At 61.3% G+C, this 24,828-nt stretch overlaps 2 protein-coding genes across 3 annotated transcripts; both read left to right on the top strand.

Annotated features, from left to right (window-relative positions):
- Positions 1 to 1,549: 1,549 nt before the first annotated feature.
- On the top strand, positions 1,550 to 9,505 carry LOC101398656 (zinc finger protein GLI4). Of its 2 annotated transcripts, none has more exons than XM_087447360.1 (4): positions 1,550 to 1,827; positions 3,333 to 3,487; positions 7,326 to 7,442; positions 8,425 to 9,505. In XM_087447360.1, exons 2-4 carry the CDS (start codon positions 3,364 to 3,366, stop codon positions 9,354 to 9,356), a joined length of 1,173 nt encoding a protein of 390 aa, XP_087303486.1. In that variant the 5' UTR covers positions 1,550 to 1,827; positions 3,333 to 3,363; the 3' UTR covers positions 9,357 to 9,505. The 2 variants fall into 2 exon arrangements, with proteins under 2 accessions (XP_087303486.1, XP_004443105.2); XM_004443048.3 differs by lacking the exon at positions 1,550 to 1,827 and adding an exon at positions 1,880 to 2,411.
- Positions 9,506 to 17,897: 8,392 nt separating this feature from the next.
- Positions 17,898 to 24,427, top strand: LOC147913967 (uncharacterized). Its single transcript, XM_087447363.1, has 2 exons — positions 17,898 to 18,349; positions 22,834 to 24,427. The coding sequence occupies exons 1-2, from the start codon at positions 18,250 to 18,252 to the stop codon at positions 23,790 to 23,792; spliced, it is 1,059 nt and encodes a 352-aa protein (XP_087303489.1). The 5' UTR covers positions 17,898 to 18,249; the 3' UTR covers positions 23,793 to 24,427.
- Positions 24,428 to 24,828: the final 401 nt, after the last annotated feature.

The raw sequence follows: 24,828 nt of genomic DNA, 5'->3' as shown, positions 1-24,828 counted from the left end.
TCACTGCTTCAAGACCGCTTGCCCAGCTTGTTCCACTCTCCCCTCATTCCATGTTCCAGCTTGCCTGGTCTTCCTCCAAATCCTCCATGCGCTCTTTCATGCCTCAGGACCATTGCACGTGCTCTTCCTCTGCTTTGAATACTCATACCTCCAGCCTTTGTGTAAGTAGCTTGCCTTCCTCTCCTAACTTTCCCTCTCTCCCTCCCTCTCCCCTGATGTCTCCTCCTTAGGGACCCTCCAGGACACTCTCTCTAAGCCCCCATTGGCTCCTTACAGCTCTCACCACGTCTGTAGTGCAGGTGTGCTTGTGGTTGGTTGCTCTCTCCCACATGCTCCATCGAGGCAGGGACCTGTCCAGCTCCCCGCTGCACCCCAGCTCGTGGCCCAGGGCCTGGCACTAGGTCAGGAAGAGGGGAGCAGGGGGAATTCTTACAGAGCCTCCGGGGCTGGGACCCAGCGGTGAGCAAGGCTGGTGGAGCAAGTGGCTCCACTGTCTCCACCTTTAGTCTTCGGCAGGAACCGGCTGCTCCAGGTGCAGGCCCTTCCCCAGCTCCCATCCTGGTCTTGCACCCACCAAGGATGCCCCTCCCCACACACTCGCTTGGTCCTTCACATGTCCCTGATCATGCAGCCTTTCTCCTGCCTGGGCACCCACCTGGGGCCAGATGTCCCTCCCTCCCTGACAAGATCCTCAGGCTTGGGCTCCCTCCCTGTCCTGAGCACCCCTCCAGCTGGGGACCCTCTGGCTGTGGCTCCTCCCAGACTGTATTCTAGGCACCTACCTGCCCAGGCTCAGGGGTAGCTGCAGGCAAACAACCCTGCTGGACATCCATGCCTGCTGGACAGCTGCATGGAATCCTCCCCCAGCTGTTGGCTTTTCCCAACAAGACAGAGTGGCGCTTAATTTTCTCTTTTTCAGGTTGTAAGAACAGCGCGGAGAGAGACTCTGGATGAACATCAGGAAATCCAGGAAGAAGCATTCGATGAGAAAATTTTGGGAACATCTGTGACATCCCTCAGGCCCTTGAGTTTGGGAACATGTTTAGATGGGCAGTTTAGAGGAGTATTCAAGACACCACAGAAAATGGAGAAAAAGAGAATCTCTTCAGCAAATTCCCCAGCAAATGACCGCCGTCCGTAAGAAACATCCCAAGGAGAGAAAGACCATACTGAGGAGGATTTGGGTGAGCCTTGTCCACTGAATTTGACACCCACTGCCGACAGGAGAACTCCAGGGGTGAAGCACCCTGCTGTGGCACCTCGCGTGTAAGATTCGCCTCTTACTCCGCAGCGAGGGTCCGCCCGAGTGTACTGACGGGGAACCTCAACCGTTCACACTGCAGCAGCAACGGGCAGGCAACGGCTCCATCCCTGCGGCACACGGTTCCAGCGCCCCGAGGCAGTCCCGCCCCCGCCCCGCCCCGCCCCGCCCCGCCGGCCTCAGGCCCCGCCCCGCCGGCCTCAGGCCCCGCCCAGCCCCACCCAGCTGGCCTCAGGCCCCGCCCCCGCCCCGGCCCGCCCCACTGGCCTCAGCCCGCCCCGCCACAACGCAGCCCCAGGGCGCCGTCGACTGAACTTCGCAGGGTCCGGGCGGGGCCTGCGTCCTGCCTGCAAGTCGGACACCCTGGGGCGGGTGGATCTCCCGGCACCGCCCACACCAGGTCCCAGCCCGGCCGCTGCCCCCGAGGGGCTGACCGGTGACCTCTGCAGCGCGGCCACCGAGGCGGCGGGCCGCCGGGCGCCCAGAGCGTCCCGGAAGTGCGCGCGGGCGAGAGGGGCGGGGCGTACTTCCGGCTGGCGCGCGGGCGGCCACCTCCCGCTTCGAAGGTGAGTGGGTGCCGGGCGGTGGCGGCAGCGGCGGCGGCGGCTGTGGGGGCGCCCGGCACGACCCGCGCTCGCGCGTCGTCCCCGCCCCGCCCGGCTTGACCTTGGCCTGAGCCCGGCCTAGGGGGCGCGGGGGGCGCCCGTCGTCCCGGAGAGCAGAGGAGGCCTCCGCGGGGTGGGCCGCAGTGGGCGCGCTGGCTCCTGGCGGTCGTGGGTGTCCGTTTGCGGGGCGCCTCCCCAAGCGCCCGGAACCCCGGGGACCGGAGCCGTCGTTATGCCCACTTTGCAGATGGGAAACTGAGGCTCAGAGAAGCCTCTGGTCCGATGTCCGAGGTCCGCGGCCGGGGAGTGGGCGCTGGACCTCATCCGGGCCAGGCTGCTCCCTGCCGCCAGGCGCCCCGAGATCGGCCCTTTCCCACGGGCACAGGCTGCCAGCTGGGAAGAGGGGGCGGAGGAGGGTTTGCTCCTGGGCGGTGGCATCTGTGTCACCTCGCCTTCAGCCAGTTGCAGCAGCGTGGGCGTGGAACCTGCGCTCGGAGTTTGTGCTCGCGTCCCCGAGTGACCGCCGCCTCCGCTCAGACAGCCGGGTAGGGGTGAGGGTGCCCTTTCCCAGATAAGTCCCCGGGAAGTTAACCGAGTAACTAAAGAGTGGCGTAGGGGATGGAGGACCTGCACTCGGATGTCACCACTGCAGCCCCACCCTGTGTCCACTCATCTGGCTGCCCGTGGCCCTTCTCGTCATTAGGGGAGGGGATGAGGTCTGCCGGGAGCCGACCCAGAAGGCCGGGCACTGGCGAGGAGCCCTGTTGGGGCTGCCTCCCTGCTTCCTTGAAGCAGAACTGTCAGTGCCTGTTGCTGAATGTGCATTAAGTTTTGTCCTTCCCTTGTCCCCTTCTTCACCCCCCAATAAGGAGTCCTATTTCACCACAGAGTGAAAGAAAGATCCTCACGTTGGGTCAAGTCATTCTTGCAAACCAAATTAGAGAAAAGTATTTTGACCCCACAGAAGACTCAGAGCGCTGAGGATGGGCCGGCAGTGGCAGGTTTCAGCCTGCAGTGTCTGAGGGCCTGGTGGGGTCTGAGGAAGAAGGTTGTCCTCTCAGGAAACGTCTAGTCAAGATTTAATCTGAAACATTCATGCTCCAGCAGGCAAGGTCCAACTTTTCACCCTCCCCTAGGGCCATCCGCCCCAGCTGTGGTGCGAGAGGTTTTCCTGGAGAACCAGTGCTCTTCTCTGTGGGCGAGTCTGTGGGTTGGGAGGACGTTCCGGGCCACTGCTGGGACAAGAGCTTCCGTTCGGTCCCTGCAGGTGTGCTAGTGGAATAAACGTACCGGAGACCGGAATCGCCTCGCACGCGGGCTGCATGTTACCTCTTGGCATCCTCGTTCCTCTCACCTGTGAAGGACCCTCCAGCTCGCCTGTGGTTGGCAGCTGGCGTTGCCCCCGCCCCCCTACCCTCCTCTGACCCCCCCATCCCCTCATCCTGCCACGGTTTTCCTTTCCCCAGGTGTGCACACCTTCAGCAGGCCTTGGGGAAGATGGCGGCCCCGGGGGACGGTCGGGAGCCCCCTCATATCCCATCCCCTGTCAGTCTCGAGTCACCGGGGACACCTGGAGCCCACCACCATGAGGCCCGGCGTCACCTCCACGGTCATCAACACGGTACTTGCACTGGTGCTGCACTCCACACCCCCCCACCCCCTGCACCATCCACCTGGCACCACCACCACGGCGGGCGGGAAACGAGGCAGCTGCGCGGGGCCTGGGGCGCCCGCACCCTCGGGCTTAGTCGGGACTTGGGCTGCAGTGGTTGAGGCTACAGGCTGAGCCGCGTGAGCAATGGCTCCCTAGGGGACAGTCCCCTAGGACTGCGTTTATTTGGAGGCGTCAGGGTGAAGAAAGCAGCCTCCATGGCCGGGCCCTCTGTGACGGGAGAGTTGTCTCACTTGCCTCTCCCAGTCCTTGCTCCCATGCCAGGAAAATAACGTCCAGAGTCCTGGGCAGGCCGAAGTGGGTGGAGGCCCCCAGGGACCTGCAGGGATGGAGCCGCCGGCCTTGCCCCACCCCATAGCAGGGTCTGGGGGTGTCGAGGCGTGGAAGTAGTCCACCAGTCGGGAGGATGTCCAAGCCCCGTGGCACACGGTGCCCCTGGGCCCTGCTCACGCTCGGACGTCAGGGAGTCCCAGGGGTTTCGTCCATGCCCCACGTTCCACAGGAGGCCTGGCCTCACTCCTCTCACAGCTGGGGACACAGATGAGCTGGTGACAGCCGGGAGTAGGGCCCAGATGTGTTCTGTCCCACTCAGGGCAAATCTTGGCAGCTTGCACCACTGTTCTGAGGAGCTGGCACTGAGCCCAGGGCTGGACCCACTCTGTGTCCGGGGTTCTCGCTCTTGGTGGGTCTCGGCATTATGGCGAGCGATGTCATGATAGCTGAGATTCGTCGAGCAGCAGCTGTGCTGTGTACCGGGCTCTGCCGAGGACTGTGTGTGGATTATCTTGATGTTCACGAACAGCCCTCCCAGATGGGCACTGACAGACGAGGACAGTGAGGCCCAGAGAGGTCAAGGGGGTGGCATGAAGTCACACAGCTCGGGAATATGGGATTCACCCCAGGTCAACCCAGGACCTGGATGGGAGCTCCTAGCCAAGCCCTGTGCTGTGCCCGGCTCCAGGAACCCTCCTGGCCCCTTGCCTGTCCCTGTGGTGGGGCCAGCTGGGTGCCGTGGGTATGGAGCTGGGTGCTGCATGGAAGGCGCCCGGACCCCATCCAGCACATAAACTGTGCAGGCCTTTGCTGGCCCTGCTGCCTCTCCCTCCATGACGGTTTTGAGACCTTGCTCAGGGCTCCCAGCCACCTGTGGGCCATGCTCCTCGGCCCTTATGCAGTCTAAATTTCAAGGCCCACATTTCATTTCCAGTCTCTCATGTCACCCTCGTGACAGCCTGGCAAGGTAGGACCTCCTGTCCCCATGTTTCTGATGGGGACACGGAAGCCCAGACGTGAGCCAGGGGAGGCCAGCAGGATTCAGACCACATTAGTCTGACTCAAGCCCCCGCCCTCCACCCCGCACTGGACCCAGCAAGCGGGGGCTCCTTCTCCTGGGGAGGCGGACCTAGGAGGGGGAGGGGCTTTCTGAAGGACATGCTGAGCGAGCTAGTCCTGCAGGATAACAAGGCTGCTGCCCAGGATGCAGGTCCCAGAGCCCATGCAAAGTGGGGCTGCCCGTGACCCGGTCTCTACCAGCCACGGGCAGCAAGAGCCCAGAAGGCCGGGCTTGGGTCCCCTGAGCCACATCCAAGTGCCCTAAAGTGCCCGGGTTTTGCCCAGTGGGAGGGAGTGGGCTGCAGCCAGCAGCTTCAGCCCTCACTGTGCCAGGGCAGAGACAGAGGTGGGGGGACCCTGCCCACAAGAAAAACAACCAGGGCTAACCCTGAAGAAGAGAGGTGTGGGGCCACCGGGCAGGCCCTAGAGGGGCTGCCTTTGTGGGGGGCGGCGCTGGGAGTGTGTGGTTGCTGGAGGAGAGGTGGCCAAGGTGTGATGGAGCCCAGGGAAGTGGCCAGAGGTAGGAGAGGGACCGCCTTCATCCCTCCTCAGGGGGACAGGCCCAGCGTGGAGAGCTGGGCCCACGTCCAGGCTGTTATTGAGGGCAGAGACCACCCCCTGCAGTCTCTCGAGCTCATTTCCTCTGCGGGTTGATTCCTCCGTGCTCTGGGTGCCACAGATGCTTCTCAGGAAAGACCTCAATTCTTCAGGAACCTACCCAGGACCCTCCAGCCAGTGAGGCCAGGCCTTCTGGAGCCCGGGCCTCCCAGACCAGAGTCATGAGATGGGCCAGATAGAGTGTTCCAGGGGGTCCACCCTGAGAATCTTGGGTCATGCTCACCCCAGGCCTGGGTCCCAGAATCTCCCACATCCACCTCACACACGTAGTCATTTCAAGAACCAGTTTCTGGGCCGGCCCAGTGGCGCAAGCCGTTAAGTGTGCGCGCTCTGCTTCGGCAGCCTGGAGTTCACAGGTTCAGGTCCCGGGCGCGCACCACCGCACTGCTTGTCAAGCCATGCTGCTGCGGCGTCCCATAATAAAGTAGAGGAAGATGAGCACGGATGTTAGCTCAGGGCTGATCTTACTCACAAAAAAAAAAAAAGAACCAGTTTCTAAACCTCTGTGGCTGGGCACAGTGCTGGATACAAGGGTGCTGGGGGAGCAGAGGACATCCTTAGAGAGGGAGCCGTTGTCATCTGGAGGGGTGAGGGGAGCAGCATGAACAGAGGGGACTTGGCCCAGTTCCTGGGGGGGTGTGGGGGGCAGGGTGGACATGAAGCTGGGGTTGTGCAGCGGAGCTTGAGGCCACCCCCCTGAAGCTCCAGAGCAGGAAGGTTAGGGCTGGGGTGCGGGCGGGCAGTGGGCAGGTCACAGTTCTCTTCTCCCGGCTCCCTCCCTGCTCCTCCCAGAGACACAGTTCTGGAGCCAGGGCTGCACTGGGCTGGCCGAAGGGCTCCTTGGGGACTGGTACCCCAAGGCTGCAGCCCCCAGAGCTCGTGCTTCCAGCGAGTTCTGGAAGGTTTGGTCCAGAGTCCTGCAGCAGGAGGGGCAGTCTGGGCAAAGCAAGCGATGGAGGAGGACGTGGGTGGGAGCCTGTGTGGCCCGAGACAGGAACTCGGTGCCCACTGGTTGTGCCCCACCCCAGCTCACTCTTCCCCATTTCCAGGCCCAAGCACGCACCTTCCGTGCCATTTTACAAATAAGGAAAGCTTCCAGCCAAAAAAGTGCCCACCGCCCTCCTGGCCCCAGGGTGTGCCCAGCCTCCTCCCCCTCCCCCTGGAGGGCCAGCCCCAGCAGTGTGGCCTCCACCTGAGTCTAGGCCTGGTGCCTTGGCCGAGGTGGAACGCGCCTGTCACTGTTGCTAGTGAAGGTGGCCTTCCACATCCAGGCCTCACTGTCCCTGTGTCAGAGGCACCCAGCTTGGGGGGACACAGCACTGAGCATCGTGGGAGGGCACTTAAGGACGGGACTACACGAGCAGGCTGGAGCTGGCATCAGCCTGTCCACTTGGCAGAACTCAGCCCAGCCAGGCCCTGGGCCTTCAGAGATGGTGGTTGAGCAATGGGGTGGGGGGAGGGCACGGGGTGGGGCAGTGAGGGGCGCAGCCTGGAGAGGCCTGCACTCCTAGGCCTGCCCCACCCTGGGGAGGGGCTGGGAGAGCATCTGACAGGCCCAGAGGTGGCTTTGACTTAGGACCTCAACACACATTCCAGCGCAGCCAAGCGGCACCTTGGGGCCCCTCGCTCTCAGGAAGGGGGTGTCACATGGCCGCACCCATCTCCTAAGTGGCTTCATGGGTCTCAGCTCCGGCCCCAGAGAGCTGCCAGGAGGGCAAGGAGGTGTGCGTTGGGGAGTGTGACCCAGGAGCGGGTGGCATCCTGCAGGGGGCCAGGCAAGCCCTGGGGTGGATTCAAGAGGGGGGGAGATGAGCCCCAACCCCATTGTGTCCCCCAGGGTCTCCCAGCTGCAGCCCTGAGGTGCTCTCCCAGCCACCGCGGGAGGAGGAGCTGTCAGACCTGGATCTCCAAGATGTGGAGGAGGTCCAGATCAGCCGAGACACCTGCTGGCCAGGTGAGTGAGCAGAACGCGATCTGGGGCAGCCCAGGAGCGCATTCACCCCTGGTTGTCGCATGCGTGCCTCTGGGCACCACCGCTGCCAGGATCCTGGGCGCTGCTTGTCCCTGGCTCGGAGCTCACTTCTGCCCCCCATGGCCCCTCCCCCATTCGGTCCCAGTCTCTTCACTGACACTTACCGAGGCTCTGAGTGCGGCCCAGACCCCTCCGCTGAGCCCAGACCCCCATAGCCACCTGCCTGTCAGGCTGCGACTCAGCACCACTGCCCCCCTAGGCCAGCAGCCAAGGAGTCATCCTGGGCCTCTCTTCTCTCTGTGTAGTGCCCTCGGCCTCTACTTGTCCCTTAAATCAAGCTGTGGTCCTCATCCCCCTCTCGCCAGGCCTGGCTGGGGCTGTGCTAACCCAGGCCCTCAACCCCTCGCTGCTCTCCACCCCTCCCCCCAACCCTCACCTCTCCCTCAGGGGAAGCCCTTGGGATGCCCCCATGGGGTCTCCGCCTCTCATGGTCAGCACTGTGCTCTCCACCCCTCACCCAGGAGATCCTGGAGGTGTCTGAGGTGGGGGCCCTGGGAAGTAGACCCTCCCTGCAGCAGCGACAGGAGGTGCCTGGGTGGGCTGCGTTGCTGAACTGAGAGGCGGTTGCCACCTGGACCTCAGGCAGTCCCTGGAGGAGCTCTGGAGGGCATGGGCCTGCAGAGCCTCAGCACAGGCGCCTCTGTGGAGAGGGGGCAGCAGCAGCCTCCCACACCCCACACCCTGGGGGTCTGGGCAGCACCCTTTGGAGCATGGGGGCCTGACTGCGTTGCTCTGAGTCTGATTCTCCTGTCGGGCCTTACCGCCCAGGTCTGCTTTCGCCCTGGTCCCGGCCCCGTGGCACCCCCTGCTGGTCTCTTCATCAGGAATGGCATCGTAGCGACCCAGTAGAGGGACAGGCTGGTGGGTGGGTGGACCTATCCACTGCTCCCATTTCTCATTTCAGATTCCGAGTCGGAGCCCGAGCAGTCTCCACCATCTCCCCACCCACACGATCCTGAAGATGAGGAGGACCAGGACGGGGGCGTGCTGAGGACCCTGCTGAGGAGCCTTCCCCATAGACCCAAGTGTGGGGACAGCTTTGGGCAGGAGTCCAGCTTGGAGCGGCCAGCAGGCCAGCCGCCAGGGGCCATGCCCTGCTCCCAGAGGAGGGGCGCCTGGCGAATGACGCTCATGCCACAGGGAGCCTCTGGAACTGAGGGTGGCCCCGAGCGGGCCGCCGAGCTGGGGGGCAGCTTTGCCCCGGGTGCGGGCCTCGGGGCCCGGCAGGGCGGCCCGCGGGGCGGGAAGCCGCACCAGTGTGAGGCCTGCGGCAAGAGCTTCAAGTACAACTCGCTGCTGCTGAAGCACCAGCGCATCCACACAGGCGAGAAGCCCTACGCCTGCCACGAGTGTGGCAAACGCTTCCGCGGCTGGTCGGGCTTCATCCAGCATCACCGCATCCACACGGGCGAGAAGCCCTACGAGTGCGGCCAGTGCGGGCGCGCCTTCAGCCACAGCTCGCACTTCACGCAGCACCTGCGCATCCACAACGGCGAGAAGCCCTACAAGTGCGGCGAGTGCGGCCAGGCCTTCAGCCAGAGCTCTAACCTGGTGCGGCACCAGCGGCTGCACACGGGCGAGAAGCCCTACGCCTGCAGCCAGTGCGGCAAGGCCTTCATCTGGAGCTCCGTGCTCATCGAGCACCAGCGCATCCACACGGGCGAGAAGCCCTACGAGTGCCCCGACTGCGGCAAGGCCTTCCGTGGCCGCTCCCACTTCTTCCGGCATCTGCGGACCCACACGGGCGAGAAGCCCTTCGCCTGCGGCGCCTGCAGCAAGGCCTTCGGCCAGAGCTCCCAGCTCATCCAGCACCAGAGGGTCCACTACCGGGAGTAGTGGGCACAGGAGGCCGTTGCTGAGCTGGGAGGGGCGCTGGCGCAGCCGGGGATTGAGGCGGGTTCTGGAGGCAGTGCTCTGCCTTCTCACCCTTCCTGGCTGGCGCTGCGTGCCGGTGTCCCCAATAAATCCTTTTTAATTGATGGAAACAGGAGCCACTCCTGCCTGGGCAAGGCCATGGGCTGCTTCCCGTCCCTAAGGGCCTGTCTCTGGAGAGGAGTGACGGCCTTACCCAGTGCCCTGTTTAGTCTCCTGGGGCCTCGTGGGCAGGCTGAGCTCACCCGGGACTGAGGCCAAGGGTGCCTGACTTACCCGTAGCCATAGCCAGGGGAGTAGTCAGGTGCCCCAAAATGGGTGTTTCCAGATGCAGAGACCCAGAGAGGGCGGGGAGGGCAGGGCTGGCGCAGGCCCCCCTCCCCCTCGCCTTGGGCATGGGGTCTCTGGAAATCGGCTCCCTCACGTATCTAGAGAATGCATGTAGCAGAATCTCCATGGGACAAGCCCTCAGACCTACCCGGGTGCCTGCTCACCTGGCCTTTGCACTTGGTGGTGGCCACCTGCAGGAAGGGGCTCCTGCCCATTGCCATTGCTGGTCTGCCAGTCGATCGGCCCTCACAGCTGCCCCAGCCCTGGGAAGGTGGGGCCCAGGTGTCCACCTCTTGACAGGTGGGCCACTACGGCTGCAGCTGGGTCATGGCTTTGGCGATTTTCAGATCTGTCGGGGTGCCTTGTAGCTCCCGGACGCCCAGCCCCTGTGGTCCAGGGAAGAGCTCTGCTGGATGTCGGCAGGCATTGCGCCTGCTCCCTGCCAGCGCCTCCTGAGACTGGAGCTCCGAGCGTCGCCTCCCTGCTTCCTCCTCTTGCCGCTGAGACGGCGTCCTCGCCTCCCCAGGCCACCAAGTCCTGTGGACTCCCTGCCCTGCGCCCCCCGCTCTGGGTGAAAGCCAGTCCGGGGAAAGGGGCTGGAGGTCAGGTTGTCTCTGGACATCAGTTTCAGGGGCCAAGTCACCTCTTTGAGTCGCCCTGTGGTGCCCTGGGATTCAGGCCTCTCGGCCTGAAAGACGGGAAACCTGCCTTCTCCCCGCTCCTTTCCCCCGGTAATATCGCGCCAGGCCGCAGAGCAGCGAGCAGAGCCCCCAGGGCTTCGCGGGAGCGGCAGGGTCAGCCTGTGCTCCAGCAGGGTCGTCCTGCAGCCTCAGCGCCGAAGCTGGACCCGGATGCCCGCTCCGGACCTAGCAGGCGGCCACCGAGAGCAGAGCCCGGCAGTCCTCCAGGCCGCCCTAGACCGTCTGGGAGGTGGCCCACAAGCGCCTGTCCCCGGCGCACCTGCGGCCACCGGACGGGGGCGGGGGCGGGGCCGAGTGGAGTCGGGATGGGGCGGGGCCTGGGCGAGGTGGGGCGGGGCCAAGTGCACCGTCTGCCGAGACGCCCGGGTGTCCGCCGGGAAGGCCGCCCACAGGAAGGGGCGTGGAGGAGGCCGCCCCGGGCCGCGGCTGCTCGGCGCCGGCTGTAAACCCTCAGCAAGGTCGCTGTGTCCTCCGTTGTCGGGCAGGGCCCGCCGAGATGAGCTAAATGACGTTTCCGCCAGTGTCCCTGCCCCAAGCCCGGGGCAAGGGGCTGATTCTCGAGCGTTCCATCTGACCCCTCAGCGCTTCCCGGGAACGGAGCGCCAGGCAGGACCCAGACGAGGACTCCGCAGAGGTGTGCTCCACCTTGTGCCCGCCCGCATTTATCAGCATCTGTTGGACAGGACCTTCTGGATCTCGGCCCCTGGCCGCTCCTGGGACGGCGGGCGGCCGGGCACCTCTCCCGAGCTCCTGCCGCTGGCTCGGCGCAGGGTCGCTCCCTGCCTCCCCAGCATCACCGTCTCGCTCCAGTTCCGCCCCGCGCCCAAGCTTGCTCGGGAGCCTCCGTCCGGCATCCCGCCAACCCCACGTTATCACCCACACGGCCCCGGATCCTTGGCTTTGGCCTCTTGCTCTTCCCCGAAGTGACCAGGAATCATCCCAAGGACCCAGTGGTCTCCAGGAGCCCAGGTTTAGCGTCCTTCTGTCCTGATGGCAGCCCCGCACTCACGCCCCTCAGGGGGCCTGTTTCCTCCTCCGAACGTGGCGACGGCAGTCTGCTGGCACCAGGCACGTGGCAGTTGGAAAGACGGCTATAGACTCTTTGGCACACCGCCAGGCACACAGCAAATACCGTCAGAAGGGCTCCTGCAAAGGCTCTGTCCACAACCAGGGATGGGTCAGGGACCCTGGACACAGACAGTCTCAGCAGAAAGCCACCAGGGGCCAGGGCTGGCCACAGCCAACGGAGGGACCATGGCATGAGAAGCAGCAAGGCCCCAGGAGAGGGGTCAGTGTGAGTTTCAGAGCCCAGGAAGCGACCACTTGTACTCAGGCAGTATCTGCTTTTGGCCCCAGAAGGAAATGGAGGCCCTAGAGGGCTCTGCAAGGAAGAGGGGTGATCCTCCGAGGAGCTTCCAGGCCGAACGAGGGCGGGGGCGGGAGCAGACAATCCCAGTCCTGGGCTCCTTGTGCAGGGCGTGGAGCGGGCTGTATGTGCCGGGGGTCAGTAAAAAACCGACAGAAACGAGCCTAAGTGTGGCGACTTGCCCTTTGGATACGAGGGTTTTTACTTTTACATGAATATAAACAGTACGGTGTAATGGTTAAGAAAATCGACTTTGGAATTTAAAGCCCAACACTACACTTAACTGTAAGGTTGTACGTTTTATTAATCTTTCCTAATCTGTTTCCTAATTAGAAATAAAATGTATTAGTCAGGGTTCTCCAGAGAAACAGAACAAATAGGAGATTAGATAGATAGATAGAGATCTATCAAGATCTGTCTATCTGTCCTAGTAATATCTATACATATTATTAGGTATTGGCTCGTGCGATTATGTAGGCTGAGGTCCCCAGATCTGCAATTGGCACACTGGAGACCCAGGAGAGCTGAAGGTGTACTTCCAGTCTGAAAGCCAGCTGGCTCGAGACCCAAGAAAAGCCGATGTTTCAGCTCAAGTCTGAAGGCAGAAAGAAACCATGCCCCAGCTCACCAGTCAGCAGGAGGAGTTCCCTCTTACTCAGCTTTTTTGTGCTATTCAGTCCTTCAACTGATTGGATGGGGCCCACCCACATTAGGGAGGGCAACCTGCTTCACTCAGTCTACTGATTCAAATGTTGATCTCATTCAGAAACACCCTCACAGACACACACAGAATAACGTTTGACCAAATATCTGGGCCCCCTGTCGCCCAGTCAAGTTGACACATCCAGTCAACCCTCACAAGCAAGGAGAAGAATTGTACTTATGTGGTGGGGCTGCCTAATCCCTCCTGCCACAGAGCTGCGCTCTCGCCAGGACACAGAGAGGAGCCCAAAGCCGCCCCAGACCCGCCTCCTTCTATTTTAGCCGCTAGAGGGGCAAGGGCTCTGCCCGGCCCCAGCACCTAGGAAACATCCCCAGGGAAGGGCTCTGCTGGGTCCTACTGGTGGCTTGTGCCACTCGCCATCCATCCCTGGGCCAGAGGCTGCTGCTCAGCCCGACTCTTGTGGTCATCATACCCACGGCTGGCGCAGGGTGCTGGGATGGGCAGACAGAACCGTGTCCTTCGCACACATTTTCAATAGCAGTGTCGTCCACGCACTTGTGTTTTTCAGTTGCTATGCAACATTCCATATTGGGCTACCTCAGTATCCCCAGGGTTTCAGTCTGAGAGACTCTAGATCAATGACAGAGAGCCCAGAGGTGGAAGCCAACACTTGGTCTATGGACCCATCTGCTGTGCGTTGCGCACCCCTAAGCAGGCCAGCAGGCACGTCCCAGCATCCAGCTTCTAAGGACGTTCACCCTGCTTTGCAGCCCAGCTCTGCCACTCACTTCTGTGCCATCATGGGCAAGGTACATACCCTCTCTGAGCTGCATCGGTAAATTGGGGATAATGATTCTACATCCCAGGGTTTCTGTGAGCACTACATGGAATCATTACATGAAGCTCCAGCAGAGCACAGGCCAGTCAGAAGTTAACAAGAATGTTTGTAACCGCCCAGCCTACCATCCCAAAAATCATGACATCCTCCCGTGATCCTTTATGACACCTCTTTACTCCCAGCTCCTTCATTCAGGAAACCTTTCTTGAGCACTGTTATGAAAGGTTCGGGGATTCGATCAGAGACGTAAAAGACATTTTTTACTCCAAACAAATGGACTGAAGGTATATTTTATTATATAGAGGATAGTAAAGGCGATAGTCTGCAAACAGATCCAAATAGGTCAAATATTAAGAGGGAAAAAAACATCAGCCCGACTGGAAAGGGAAAACACCCACATCGGCTGAAGAGAAAAGACACAAATCAACCGGAAAGAGAAACACCAGGTTGACCGAAAAGAGAACACATCAAATCAATTACTTCATATCAAATCAATTACTTCATATCAAATCAGTTATTCACAACATTCACGCCCCACTGCCAGGAGAGCCCTGTCAATCGACGCGGCTGGGCAAGGATCACACGTCCTGGGCACGGCGTCCCTTCCACAGGTGGAACTCTCACTAGGGCTCAGTTTCCAGCAGTTTTTATACCATCAGTAATTTTCAGAGTAAGCAATTACAGAGTTTGCAGAGCAAGCATTTAGTGTTCCCATGCACAAAATGGTTATCAGTGGCGTACGTGCACTGAGCCCCTTGGCTAACGTCCCAGCCCAGTAGTTGTGTACGTGCATTGTTCTCTTTGGTTATCGTCCCAGCCCGGCACAGATGGCCAGTCCATCCCATGCTATGACGCTCCAAGAGCCTTGAAATGTTGCAACTTGTAACTTTCTCCGTGGGAGAAGGGCCAGTTCCCACCACGCAGAAAGCAGCTTTCATATTTCTTTTTCTGCTGGTGGCTGTAGGTCAACGGAGCGGCCAAACATGGCTGTACTCATGTCAAGACAAGCACCTGCTCTTTGCGGGCTGCCTTCCCCACAGTAGCCTCCTCTGACTCTGTCCTCAGGGTGCAGCACAGTGGCAGCTCTCCGCATCTGCCGCCAGACTGGAGTCACTGGGGGCCACCCAACGGTATCAGTGCTCGGATCCCCCAGCTTTATCTCTTAAACCCAAGGCTCCTGACTAAATCAGATCTGGTAGGATTTTTCCAACTGCACTAGAGAAAGCCAGGCAAACTGTTCTTCCCAGAGACCCCTAGAGGGGTGTCTCAGGAGTAAGGCTAGACCCAGATCTCCGCAGAGAGGTGTTTCTGGGGTCTCTGGACTGGAGGAAGGGCGGGGCTGGACCCAGACCTTGCGGAGGGGATGTCTCCGGGGCGGGGTCTATGACCTGGAGGAGGGGCGGGGCTGGATCCAGACCCTGCGGAGGGGGTGTCTCCAGTGGGGGCGGGGGGGAGTGGGGGCCCTCTGGCCTAGAGGATGGGCGGGGCTGGACCCAGACCCTGAGAAGGGAGTGTCTCCGGGGCGGGGTCTCTGGGCTAGAGGAGGGGCGGGGCTGGGCCCAGACCCTGAGAAAGGGGTGTCACCGGGGCGGGGTCTCTGGGCTGGGCTGGAGGAGGGGCGGGGCTGGACCCCGACCCTGCGGAGGGGGTGTCTCGGGAGGGGGGGGCGTCTCTGGGCTGCAGGAGGGGCCAAACTGGACCCCGACCCTGCGGAGGGGGTGTCTCTGGCCGCGATCTCCGAGAGGGGCGCGATGAAGGCTCTACGACGCCATAAAGACCGCAGGCCAGTTCAGCAGCTCCGGAGAGAAGCGCCCCGCCGGGTGAAGGACGGCCCCCTAGTTGCCCGGGAACTGCGCGCGGACCGGAAGCCGCGGAGAGCAAACCGGAAGCAAGCCGGAAGGAGCTCGTCCCTCTCGCCTCCCAGCCCCGCCCGCTCCCTCTGGCGCCCCTAGCGGCGGAGTCTCGCATGGCGACCCCGGCAACGCCGAAACGGGGTCTGCAGAACTGGGTCCAGAGTCCGAGCCTGGCTTAGGAGGGCGGCTGGAGCTGAGAAACAAAATCTAATACCTGACGCCGGAGGGCACAGAGGCCTCGTGCATTTGAGCGTTATTCACAAGATAAACTCTGAAACCACAATTTACTCAGTGCTTAGATGGCCCTGGACGAGATTTTGTAGGAAATCCATACCATGTGCAAGTCATGCAGATGTTCCTAAGCCTTAGGGAATTCAAACGAGGCCACAGGCGCAGGCAGTCCTTCAGTCAGAGCTGCAAGCGGTGGTGTGCCCGAGACACAGTGGATGTGATGGCCGTGGAGGACATGGGCTGGAGCTCTGGTGTTATGAAGCATCAGAGACGTCTCCATAGAGAGAAACCCTATGCATGTAACCAAGGTGCACAGACTTCAGATGTAACAAAAAGGTAGACAGCTATAGGGGAGGAAGACCTCATGAATTTCGTGAAAGTGCGAAGGCCTTCAGCGATGCTCGCGCTGGGTTCAGCATCAGAGATTTCACGCCCGAGAGAAGCCAATGAGCGAACTGGACATGGTGAAGCCTTTGGTAGAGGGTCAGGTTGTCAGGGGTCAGAGTTCACGCGGAGAGAGACGCTATGAATGCAGTGAACGAGGAAAAGCCTGCTGGGTTCATACTGGAGTGGGGGAGGATACTATGGACTCAGGGCATGTGGAGAGGCATCAGATAATCCACACTGGAGAGGAACCCTGTGAATGTCACCGTGCAGGAAATAACCACCACTGAACACTTTTAGCGTCTGATAAATGGCCCTGAGAGGGCCCGCACGCAACCACGCCGCAGCACAGTGCCACAAGAAAAAGCCTTTAGGCAAAGATCTCATGCTCGGAAACCCCAGCGCCTTCACCAGGGAAGCAACAGGAAGTGAAACGCCCCTTCTTGCATACTCACACCAAATTCACGGCCAGGGGATTCACCCCAAAGTGAGCCTGTGGGAGAGGTGACTCTGCAGGCCAGAGGATTTTCTTGGGGTCGTGGTCTAGGAAGGAGGCATGTTCCTTTTGGACGTGGTCCGTGTTTTCCTAAAGCAACTTCTGAGGTGTCGTGTGCAGAGAGTGTCAGTTGACACGGATTACAGAGATCCCAACACTCAGCCTGTCCCTGTGCAGATCACTGGGAAAACCCAATCTGGTGCCTGGAGAATGAGAATGGAGCCCTTTCCATCCTCAGAGCCTGAAAGGGTCATGTGCCTCACCCATAAGCTGCATCCAGCAGAATGTGGTTGAGAGCAAGGCTGGGAACTGTCTCCTGTAGCTGCTATGGGTCCCACCAAGAAGTCCAAGGGAGGGCTTGTCTGCAGTGTCTTTTAAGACAATGGATACGTTTCCATTCATTTTTCACCGCCTCGCCCTCCCTTTGTTCAAGCTGAATCTCTTCCTTGCAACGGCTCCGTGCATCTTCCTGCCTTGGTTCTGGAGGTCTCATGTTGGTCTCAGCAAACTCTGGGGAAGCCCTGGCCTCTCATAAGGCACCTTGCTTTGTATGTTCTAGGATTTTGTTTCATGGGGTGTGAGAACCCACTAAGAGACCACCCAATTACATCACCTGGGAGCCTGCTGAAAACCATAGATTTCCAGGCGCCACCCCAGGGGAGACAGATTCAGCAGGCCTGGAGTGGAGGCAGGGGATCTGGATTTAGTTCCAACACCCCCAGTGATATTGGTAGTGTGCCAGGAATCTCTGGTCTCATGCAGCCCCTCAAAGCAGGCACACCTGCTCTGACACCACCTGGACTGGCAACTCGAACCACTGGACAGCTCTGGCTTGGGCCAGAATCTGCCCTTTCCCCTGCAGCTGTCCCCAGCTCTGCCCTGTGCACCTGTCATAGCCTGGCTGCGCTGGCCCACAGGAATGTGAAGGTAGCTGTGACGCCCAGGGTCCGTCTCCCGCCCCTGCGGCTCTTCTCTAAGCCTTCAGCTGGTCGCAGCGTTCATGGACTTGCCTTAGCGGTGGACGGTAATGTTCTCACCCCGGTCCCGGCCAGCGGGCACCATTCCCCCTGGAGACCCTCCAGCCCAGAACTAGCCTCCGCATCCCTCCCAGCCCCCCATAGACCAGAGAGGTTTTCTAGAGTCGTAAGTCGCATGGTGGCCCTCGCTTGCTTCCCAAAGCCCTTCCTGCGGCCTTCAGGGTCCTACACGACAGGTCGCCTAGCTCGTTCCCTTCCAGTCTCTGCCTCACCGACAGCTTCTCAGAGGCCCCGCTGCCGGTCCAGCCCAGCACCTCGGACAGCTCCAGGCACGCGCGCCCGGCCCAGGGAGCAGCCCCGCCCGCCCCGCGCCCGGCCCGCCCTCCCCAGGCTCTCCGGGGCCCCTGGGCCGCGCCTCCCGGCAGGTCCCCCGGGCCGACCCCCCAGCAGGTCCCCTGGGCCGCTCCCCTACACCGGACCCCGGGCCACTCTCCCAGGCAGGTCCTCCGAGCATGCTAGAGCGCCCGGAAGTGCCGGCGACGTGGGGCGGGGCTTGCTGTGGGCGCGGCGCGCGCTTCCGGCGCGGCCCCGGTCGGGGCGGGCCCAGGGAGAGGGGTGGGCGAGGGGTGGGCGAGGGGTGGGCCGTGCGGGTCGCGGGCCCTGGGGCGGAACCGGGCGGTGGACGCGATGCAGCGCCCGGGCCCCTCGGGCCTTCTGTTCCGCCGTCCGCGCGACCCGATCGGCCTCGCGCCCCTCTCGGCACCCAGCCCGGCAGTCTACGGGGCGGTAGGCGCGTCCCTCGGAGGCGGGAGTCTGGGGCCGTCGGCCGAGGGTCAGGCGCCCAAGTCGTGCTTCCCCCGCCCTCGGTGTTTTAAGGAGACACGCTCAGAGATTTGAGAACCCGGGAGAGGCCGCTCCCCCGGGAGAGCACCCGGCGCGGGCGCGGCCCGCCCCACCGGCCGGGGCGTGTCTTCCTCGGGACCTGTCCACCGACCAGCAAGAACTCTTCACCCGCCGATGGCTGCGCCGTCACCCGCCGTGACCTCGCCTCCCGCTTCGCCTGCCGAGGGGACACGGCCAGGCTCTCCTTCTCCGGAGGCCGGGATCCAGGGACACGGTACTCCCCGCTCGAGCCCCGGTCTTTGTCCCTCAGGCCACAGGCCTGACCTTGACATCTCTGGTCACTCGGTGTCCAGCCTCCTCGGCTCGGCTCAATCCCCTCCCCCCGTGCCCAGGCAGGCCCTGATGTCAGGGAAAATTGAACGCTAGTCCTCAAGGAGCACAGGTTTTAAGTGTTTTTGTGTGTGTGTCTGTGCAGAAGATTGGCCCTGAGCTAACATCTGCCAATCCTCTTTTTCTTTTTCTTTTTTTTTTTTTTGCTGAGGAGGACTGGCCTGCTGGGCTCACATCCATGCCCATCTTCCTCCACTTTATATGGGATGCTGCCACAGCATGGCTTGACAAGCGGTTCATCGGTGTGCGCCTGGGATCCCAACCGGCAAACCCCGGACCACCGCAGCCGAGCACGTGCGACTTAACCGCTTGCGCCACCAGGCTGGCCCAAAGTGTTCTTTTTTTAAATTGCATTTGGGAGTTTGTTTTCATTGTAAGAGTCATTCATGCTCTTTAAAGAAAATTTGGAAAGTGTAGGAAAAATAGAAGAACACCCCCCAAAAGAGAAATCACTCATCAGCAAGTATGGGAGTGTCTGCAGAGGTTTTCAGCCAGTCTTTCAAGCTCTGCGTGGTTTACTGCCGTTGCTGCTTAACCAGATTGATTCCATGCTTAACCTCAGCCCTAAAATAATGTCGTGTCCTGAAGGTCTCAGATTTGCCAGGAGCAGTGCTAGGACCCCTATGCCCCTTCTCTCGAAGCCCCTGATTTACTGGTGGGAAACTGAGGCTCGGAGAAGACTTACCACAGCTGAGATTCAAATCCAGACAAAGGCCTGGAGGCCCATGTTCTCTCACCAGGCCTTCCACCTACCCACCCCCACCCCCTCATGGTTTGCTGTAACCCTTGGTGGAGCCATCCACTCACCAATTCAACCAAACATGCGCCCTCCACTCACCAATTCAGCACCACATGCCAAGCCCCAGGTGCTGAGGTGGAACGCTGTGCCACTAGCCCTGGAGGAGCCCCACAGCCCCCACGGTGCGGGAGCTAATAGAGGACAGGTGTGCACCTGTGGACACAGAGCAGGAACTCGTGGGACTGTAATTTGCCCAAGGTGGTTTCCAGCCCGTCCTTAGGTCTTGGGCAGGTGAAGTCGTTCGTCCATTATGCCGCTAGTACCAGCGTCTGACCCGAGTGTGCCTCACCCGGTGTTCGGGCCTTCCCATCGTGCCTCTGTGTCCTGTGTGCAGCACCTCTGCCAGGCTGCCGTCCCTCTCCCACACACCTGACCCTCAGGCAGCCCCTCCACAGGGCAGTGTCTAGCCAGCACATGGTGCGTGGTGAGCACCGCCTGGGACCAGACTGAGTGGCATGTAGGCTGGAGGGGCAGGTTTCTGCCTGGGACCCCAGTCCACGTGTCCCACCTGGCAGGACCCCCAGCCCAGCTCCTATCTAGGAGAGGGGGCCATGGCGATGGGCAGGAGGAGGCTGCGTTTCCTAAGGTCCTGAAAGCTCTAGCACTCTCTCCGTGGCCTCTACACTTGAAGGACAGCTTGGGTGGGTGTGAAATTCTTGGGGCATGTAGGGTTTTCCTCGCGGCCTTTGCTGAGCTTGCCCACGCTCTGTCTATGGGGAGCTCGTCTCATTCTTCCTTATCCCTGAGCTTGAAAGCTTCACGACGATACGTGCTGCCGTCAGCCGTTTTATGTTAAATATTCCTGGGATTGGTGGTCTTATTTTTAAATCTTTTTATTAGGATGTAACTTACATATTTAAAATTCCCACATCTTAAGTGGACTGTTTGACTTTTTACATATGTTTACTCTCATAAACCCACCCAGGTCAAGACATAGAACTTTCCAGAATCTCACGTCCTAGTCAGTTGTCCCAAGGTGACCACTCTTCTAGCTTCTGCGTGGCCCTGCTGCTTTTGAACTTCAGATAAATGGGTCGTAACCTCTGCACTGCTCCATGTCCAACTCTTGCTCAGCATCGTGCTTTCGGGATGCACCATGTCGAGTGTCCGTGGTTGGTTGTTCCTATACTGCTGGGTGGCATTCCCCTTCTGTGCTCTTTTGAGTGACAGCCTTGTTGCTGAGAAATGTTACTCCCACAGTCCCTCTGCTGGTCCTCTTCTTCGGAAGAACCATCTAGAAGTGTCCTGCTTGTCTTTCCCTGCCTTCCACATCTTCATCTCTCCTCTTACCAATTGTTTTGATCTTTTCCACTTCGTTTTACGAGGACCTCTCAGACCTCTCTGCCACATCCCTGACTTGACTTGGTTGTGTTAGTTCAGCTTCTCGTTGCTTCCGAAAAAAAAACCTTTTCTTTTTATAGGAATAAACATTAAGTAATCAAATACATTTTCCTTTTTTACAAAAGTGTTTTAAGGAAGAGTTCCTAAGAAGTTAATAGTATACAATGAAATCCTAGTAAGTTATTCTAACTCGTACTGCAAAACTTCCAAATCATTTCTCGACGTGGATACGTTGGCCTTGATCCCATTTTTATTTCTCTAGCTTGTGTCTCTCCATCCCACACCTTTGTCATGTCCTTCCTGAGCCAGAGCCCTCTGGTGGCCCAAGGGCTGTTGGTGCAGCCAGGCCTGCTCCCTGCCCACGGAGCCTTACCCTCCCCCCAACCACTCTTTCCCAGGCAGTGCCTGCTCCTGCACTCCTACCCGCGCTTCAGGACCCGCTCTGCCATGCCCGCCACCACTCTCCCAAGGAGTCAGCTGCCACCTTGTCTCTGCTGCTGAGGTGGCCCTCTGCGCCCTGCTGTCTGAACCTGCTACGCCTCGCGTCTGTCTCCCTTCTCCTTCGTGAGCCCCCGAGGGCAGGCACTGGGGTGCCCTGTCCCCTCTGTGTGAGTCCCCAAGTCCCACAGAGCAGGAGCAGGCCCTCGGGTCAGCTCTCCCTGACCCGGCCCTGATATGCCGGGCAGGGCCGGCCTGGAGGCCACTGGGTCTGTCTTAGGGCCTCCAGGGCATCTCACCTCGAAGCCTCTCAGACAGCCGCCTTGTTATGGCACAGATGCCGAGAGTCAGGAGTCCGGGGCGGCATTGCTGGGGCCCCTGTGGGGCCTCACCGGCCACAGTCCAAGTGTCAGCCGGGCCGCGTGCTCACGTGGAGCCGGGGTCCTCGTCCAGTGGTTGGCAGGATTCAGGCCTTGGGGCTGCAGGGCTGGCACTGGCTCCCGGAGGCGGCTCGTGTGGGCTCTCGGCTCCTCCTCCTCCGGGAGGTGGTGCTGCCTTCCCTCCGCTTCTTTTCTGCATCCTTCTGACGTAATCTCCTCGGTGACACTGGTATCCTTTTTCTGAGCTCTTCTCCTTGTTATTAGCGAGACCATTGTAATTTCCTTATTGTGATTTGAGGAACTGTCCAGGGCATCCTGAGTTGCTTGGGGCCTGCCCTGTGGGGAAGCAGTGGGGGGGGGGCGGGGGGGACCCCGACTTCCACTCATGCCCTGTGGCCAGCTCTGCCACATCCCTTGCTGGGGGCCCTCTCCCCAGGCAGTATGGCCTCAGATCTGAAATGCTGCCCCCCTCCCCCCTCACCTCAGGAAGTCTCCCTCAGCCCACAGGCACCCCCATGTCAGACGGGGTCCCTGGTGGCACTCTCGGTCTCTCCCACGGCCCGTCCTCAACCCTGGGTGCCCCCGCCCATGCTGGCTGCTCAGGGTCAGTGCTCTGTCCACTGGCTGTCCAGCCCAGACCAGCCAGAGGTGGGCCTCCCAGGCTGTGGTTTAGGACTTTGTCCCACTGCTGTCCATTCTTTATCATCTGTTTATGTTTTCAGTATAGTTTGAGGAAAAAGAGTAAGAAAAAGGCCTCCACTCACTTTATCTTTGACCAGAAGTCCTGGCTTATTTTTAGGAAAAGCAGGCAGATTCTGGATATTGTTAGGAATGTAGCTTTGTCACATCAGCACAGAGGGGGCAAGAGACAGACCCTGGGACACACAGCTGCAGGGTGCTTCTTTTCAGTACGCATACAGGTTGCAGAGGCCCTTCTGCAAGGTCCGTGACCCACCAGCTTGAGGTGCCCGATGCAGTCCTGGGGGCAGACTCATAGGACACTGTTACCGCCCTGCCAGACACTGTGCAGGCACCCACACTTCCTGCGCTCCTCTTCCAGCTCCTAAATCCCCTATGAGGGGAGGCAGGACAAGCTCCACGGTGTTACAATTACGTGGGGGAGTTAGGATGTTCCAGGTGTACATCTCCCGCCCCTTCCCGTGGTCCCCCTACCCCCCAGCCACCCACCTCCTGTCCCAACCCTTCTCACACCCTGCCTCTGGCCCAGCCGCCTCCCCCTCCCCTCAATCCCTGGGTAACCCCATCCTCGCCCCTTCCCATCCCCAACAGAGGTCTCATTTCCTTTTCCCTTGCCGCTGATTTAAATGAGATGGCGTTGCCTTCCCCCAAGTCTCTCAGTGCTCTGGCCCAGAGCCTGGTGACACTTGCCTCCTCCCTTTCTGGTTTCAGACGGCGAGAACAGAGCTCAGAGTGAGGAGCAGATTCCTGGGCGGGAGGCCCTGGAGGAGACAGAGCTGCAGGGTGGCTGGGGGCCAAAGCTCCCAAGGCATGGGCCACCGGGCCAGGGACCTGCCAGGTCCTGCAGAAGCCATTGGGGTTCACCGGGGTGGGCCGGGCTGCCACACAAGACCTGCGGGCACCAGGCAACTCTCGGGGAGGAGAGGAACCACCAACACGAGCCCAGAAGCAAGGCCAGCCTCACGGCCAGTCTGGTGACTCCCCGGGAAGACTGTGCCGGCGGGAGCCCCGGGAGCTGTGACCCCAGCTGGAGGGGCCACTCAGAATCCAGCAGATGTCCGGAGACCCAGCTGGGCGAGCAGTCGCCCCGCGGTGCCGTGTGCCCCGAGGTCTCCCAGCGCGGGGCCCACGCCCGGGAGCAGCGGAAGCGTCCCCGCGGGGAGAAGCCTCACGTGTGCGGCGAGTGCGGGAGGGCCTTTGGCCGGAGGTCAGACGTGGTGAAGCACCGGAGAATCCACACGGGCGAGAAGCCGTACGCGTGCGGCGAGTGCGGGAAAGCCTTTGTGCACAGCTCGCACTTCACGCAGCACCTGCGGTTCCACAACGGGGAGAAGCCTTTTGCCTGTGCCGAGTGCGGCCAGGCTTTCAGCCAGAGCTCCAACCTCATTCAGCACCAGAGGGTCCACACCGGGGAGAAGCCCTACGCGTGCCAGGAGTGCGGGCGCGCCTTCAGCCGCAGCTCCTTCCTCAGCGAGCACCGGCGCATCCACACCGGGGAGAAGCCCTACGAGTGCGGCGAGTGCGGGCGCGCCTTCCGGGCCCTGTCGGGCTTCTTCCGGCACCGGCGGGTCCACACTGGGGAGAAGCCTTTCCGCTGCACCGAGTGCGGGCGCGCCTTCCGCTTGAGCTCGCACCTGATCCAGCACCAGCGGGTGCACGGCACCGAGTGAACCGAGGCGGCCAGTGCGCGCCCCGGGGGCCACCCGGAGGACCTGGGCCACGCAGGAGGGCGGCGGGGTCGCTGGGGACGCCTGCTTCGCCCTGCCTGGCAGCATGGGTGGGCAGCATGCTGACCTCCTGCTGAAGCTGGTGCGCACACCTCGCCCCCCGGTCCAGTCTTCACTTCCCTCTGGGGCCCCCACGTGGGACAAGTGCGAACGGAGTCACGGTCACTGTCAGGGGCCGGGCGGTGGCTTGGCAGGGCGGGCGTGCCCTTTCTCTCCTGGGGACACCTGGCGGCCTTGCTGTTGACAGGCAGGCAACGAGTGTGGGCCCCGTGGTTCCCCGACCGCAGCCTGGCCTGCGCCTTGACCAGGGCTCAGCCAGGGGGCCTGCGCCTGTGGCCTCATTTTGTGCTAGCCCTCAAACGACCAGTGGTCTCTACATTTTTACAGGGTTATGAAAAAAAGGTTAATACGCGCAAAGCATGTGTACTGCCGGCCCTTTGCAAAACAGCCCGCCGCCTTGTGCTCCGGGGCCTTATTCCGTTTCTAGGAAGGGCCCCGGGGCCCTGCTCCTGAGCAGCTCGCCCAGCGCTTCGCGGAGGTGGGCGGGGGCCTCGGCGAGGGGCGGCCCCGGGGCTCCTGGGGGCGGGGCCTCCGCGAGGGGCGGGGCGTGACGGGGGGGGGCGTGAGGAGGGGGCGGCCTCCTGGTCGGGGTCGCGCGGAAGCCCTTCCTGTCCGCGGCCAGGCCGGGCGCGCCGTGAGCCGGGCTGGAGCCTGAAATGCGGGTTCGGGGCGGAGGCCCGGAGTGGAGCCTGGAAAAGGGGGCCGCCTGCCCGGCTGTCGGGGCGGGAGAGGAGGGGCAGACACAGGCCCCGGACGGGGCCCTGCGCCCGAGTGAGGCGCTTGGACTCTCCAGTGGGTGGCGGGAGCGAAGGCGCGGGAGGGCGGTCAGACTTGTGTGTTAGGAATGTCGCTGGTGGGAAGAGCCGCCCTCCGAGATACTCGAGATAGTCCACTGGGCTGCAGACGGAACCTCTATTTC

Source organism: Ceratotherium simum, chromosome 23 (genome assembly GCF_057802395.1).
Source record: "Ceratotherium simum simum isolate JZ-2026a chromosome 23, ASM5780239v1, whole genome shotgun sequence".
Classification (NCBI taxonomy): domain Eukaryota; kingdom Metazoa; phylum Chordata; class Mammalia; order Perissodactyla; family Rhinocerotidae; genus Ceratotherium; species Ceratotherium simum.
This window is presented reverse-complemented; position numbering and strand designations above follow the sequence as displayed.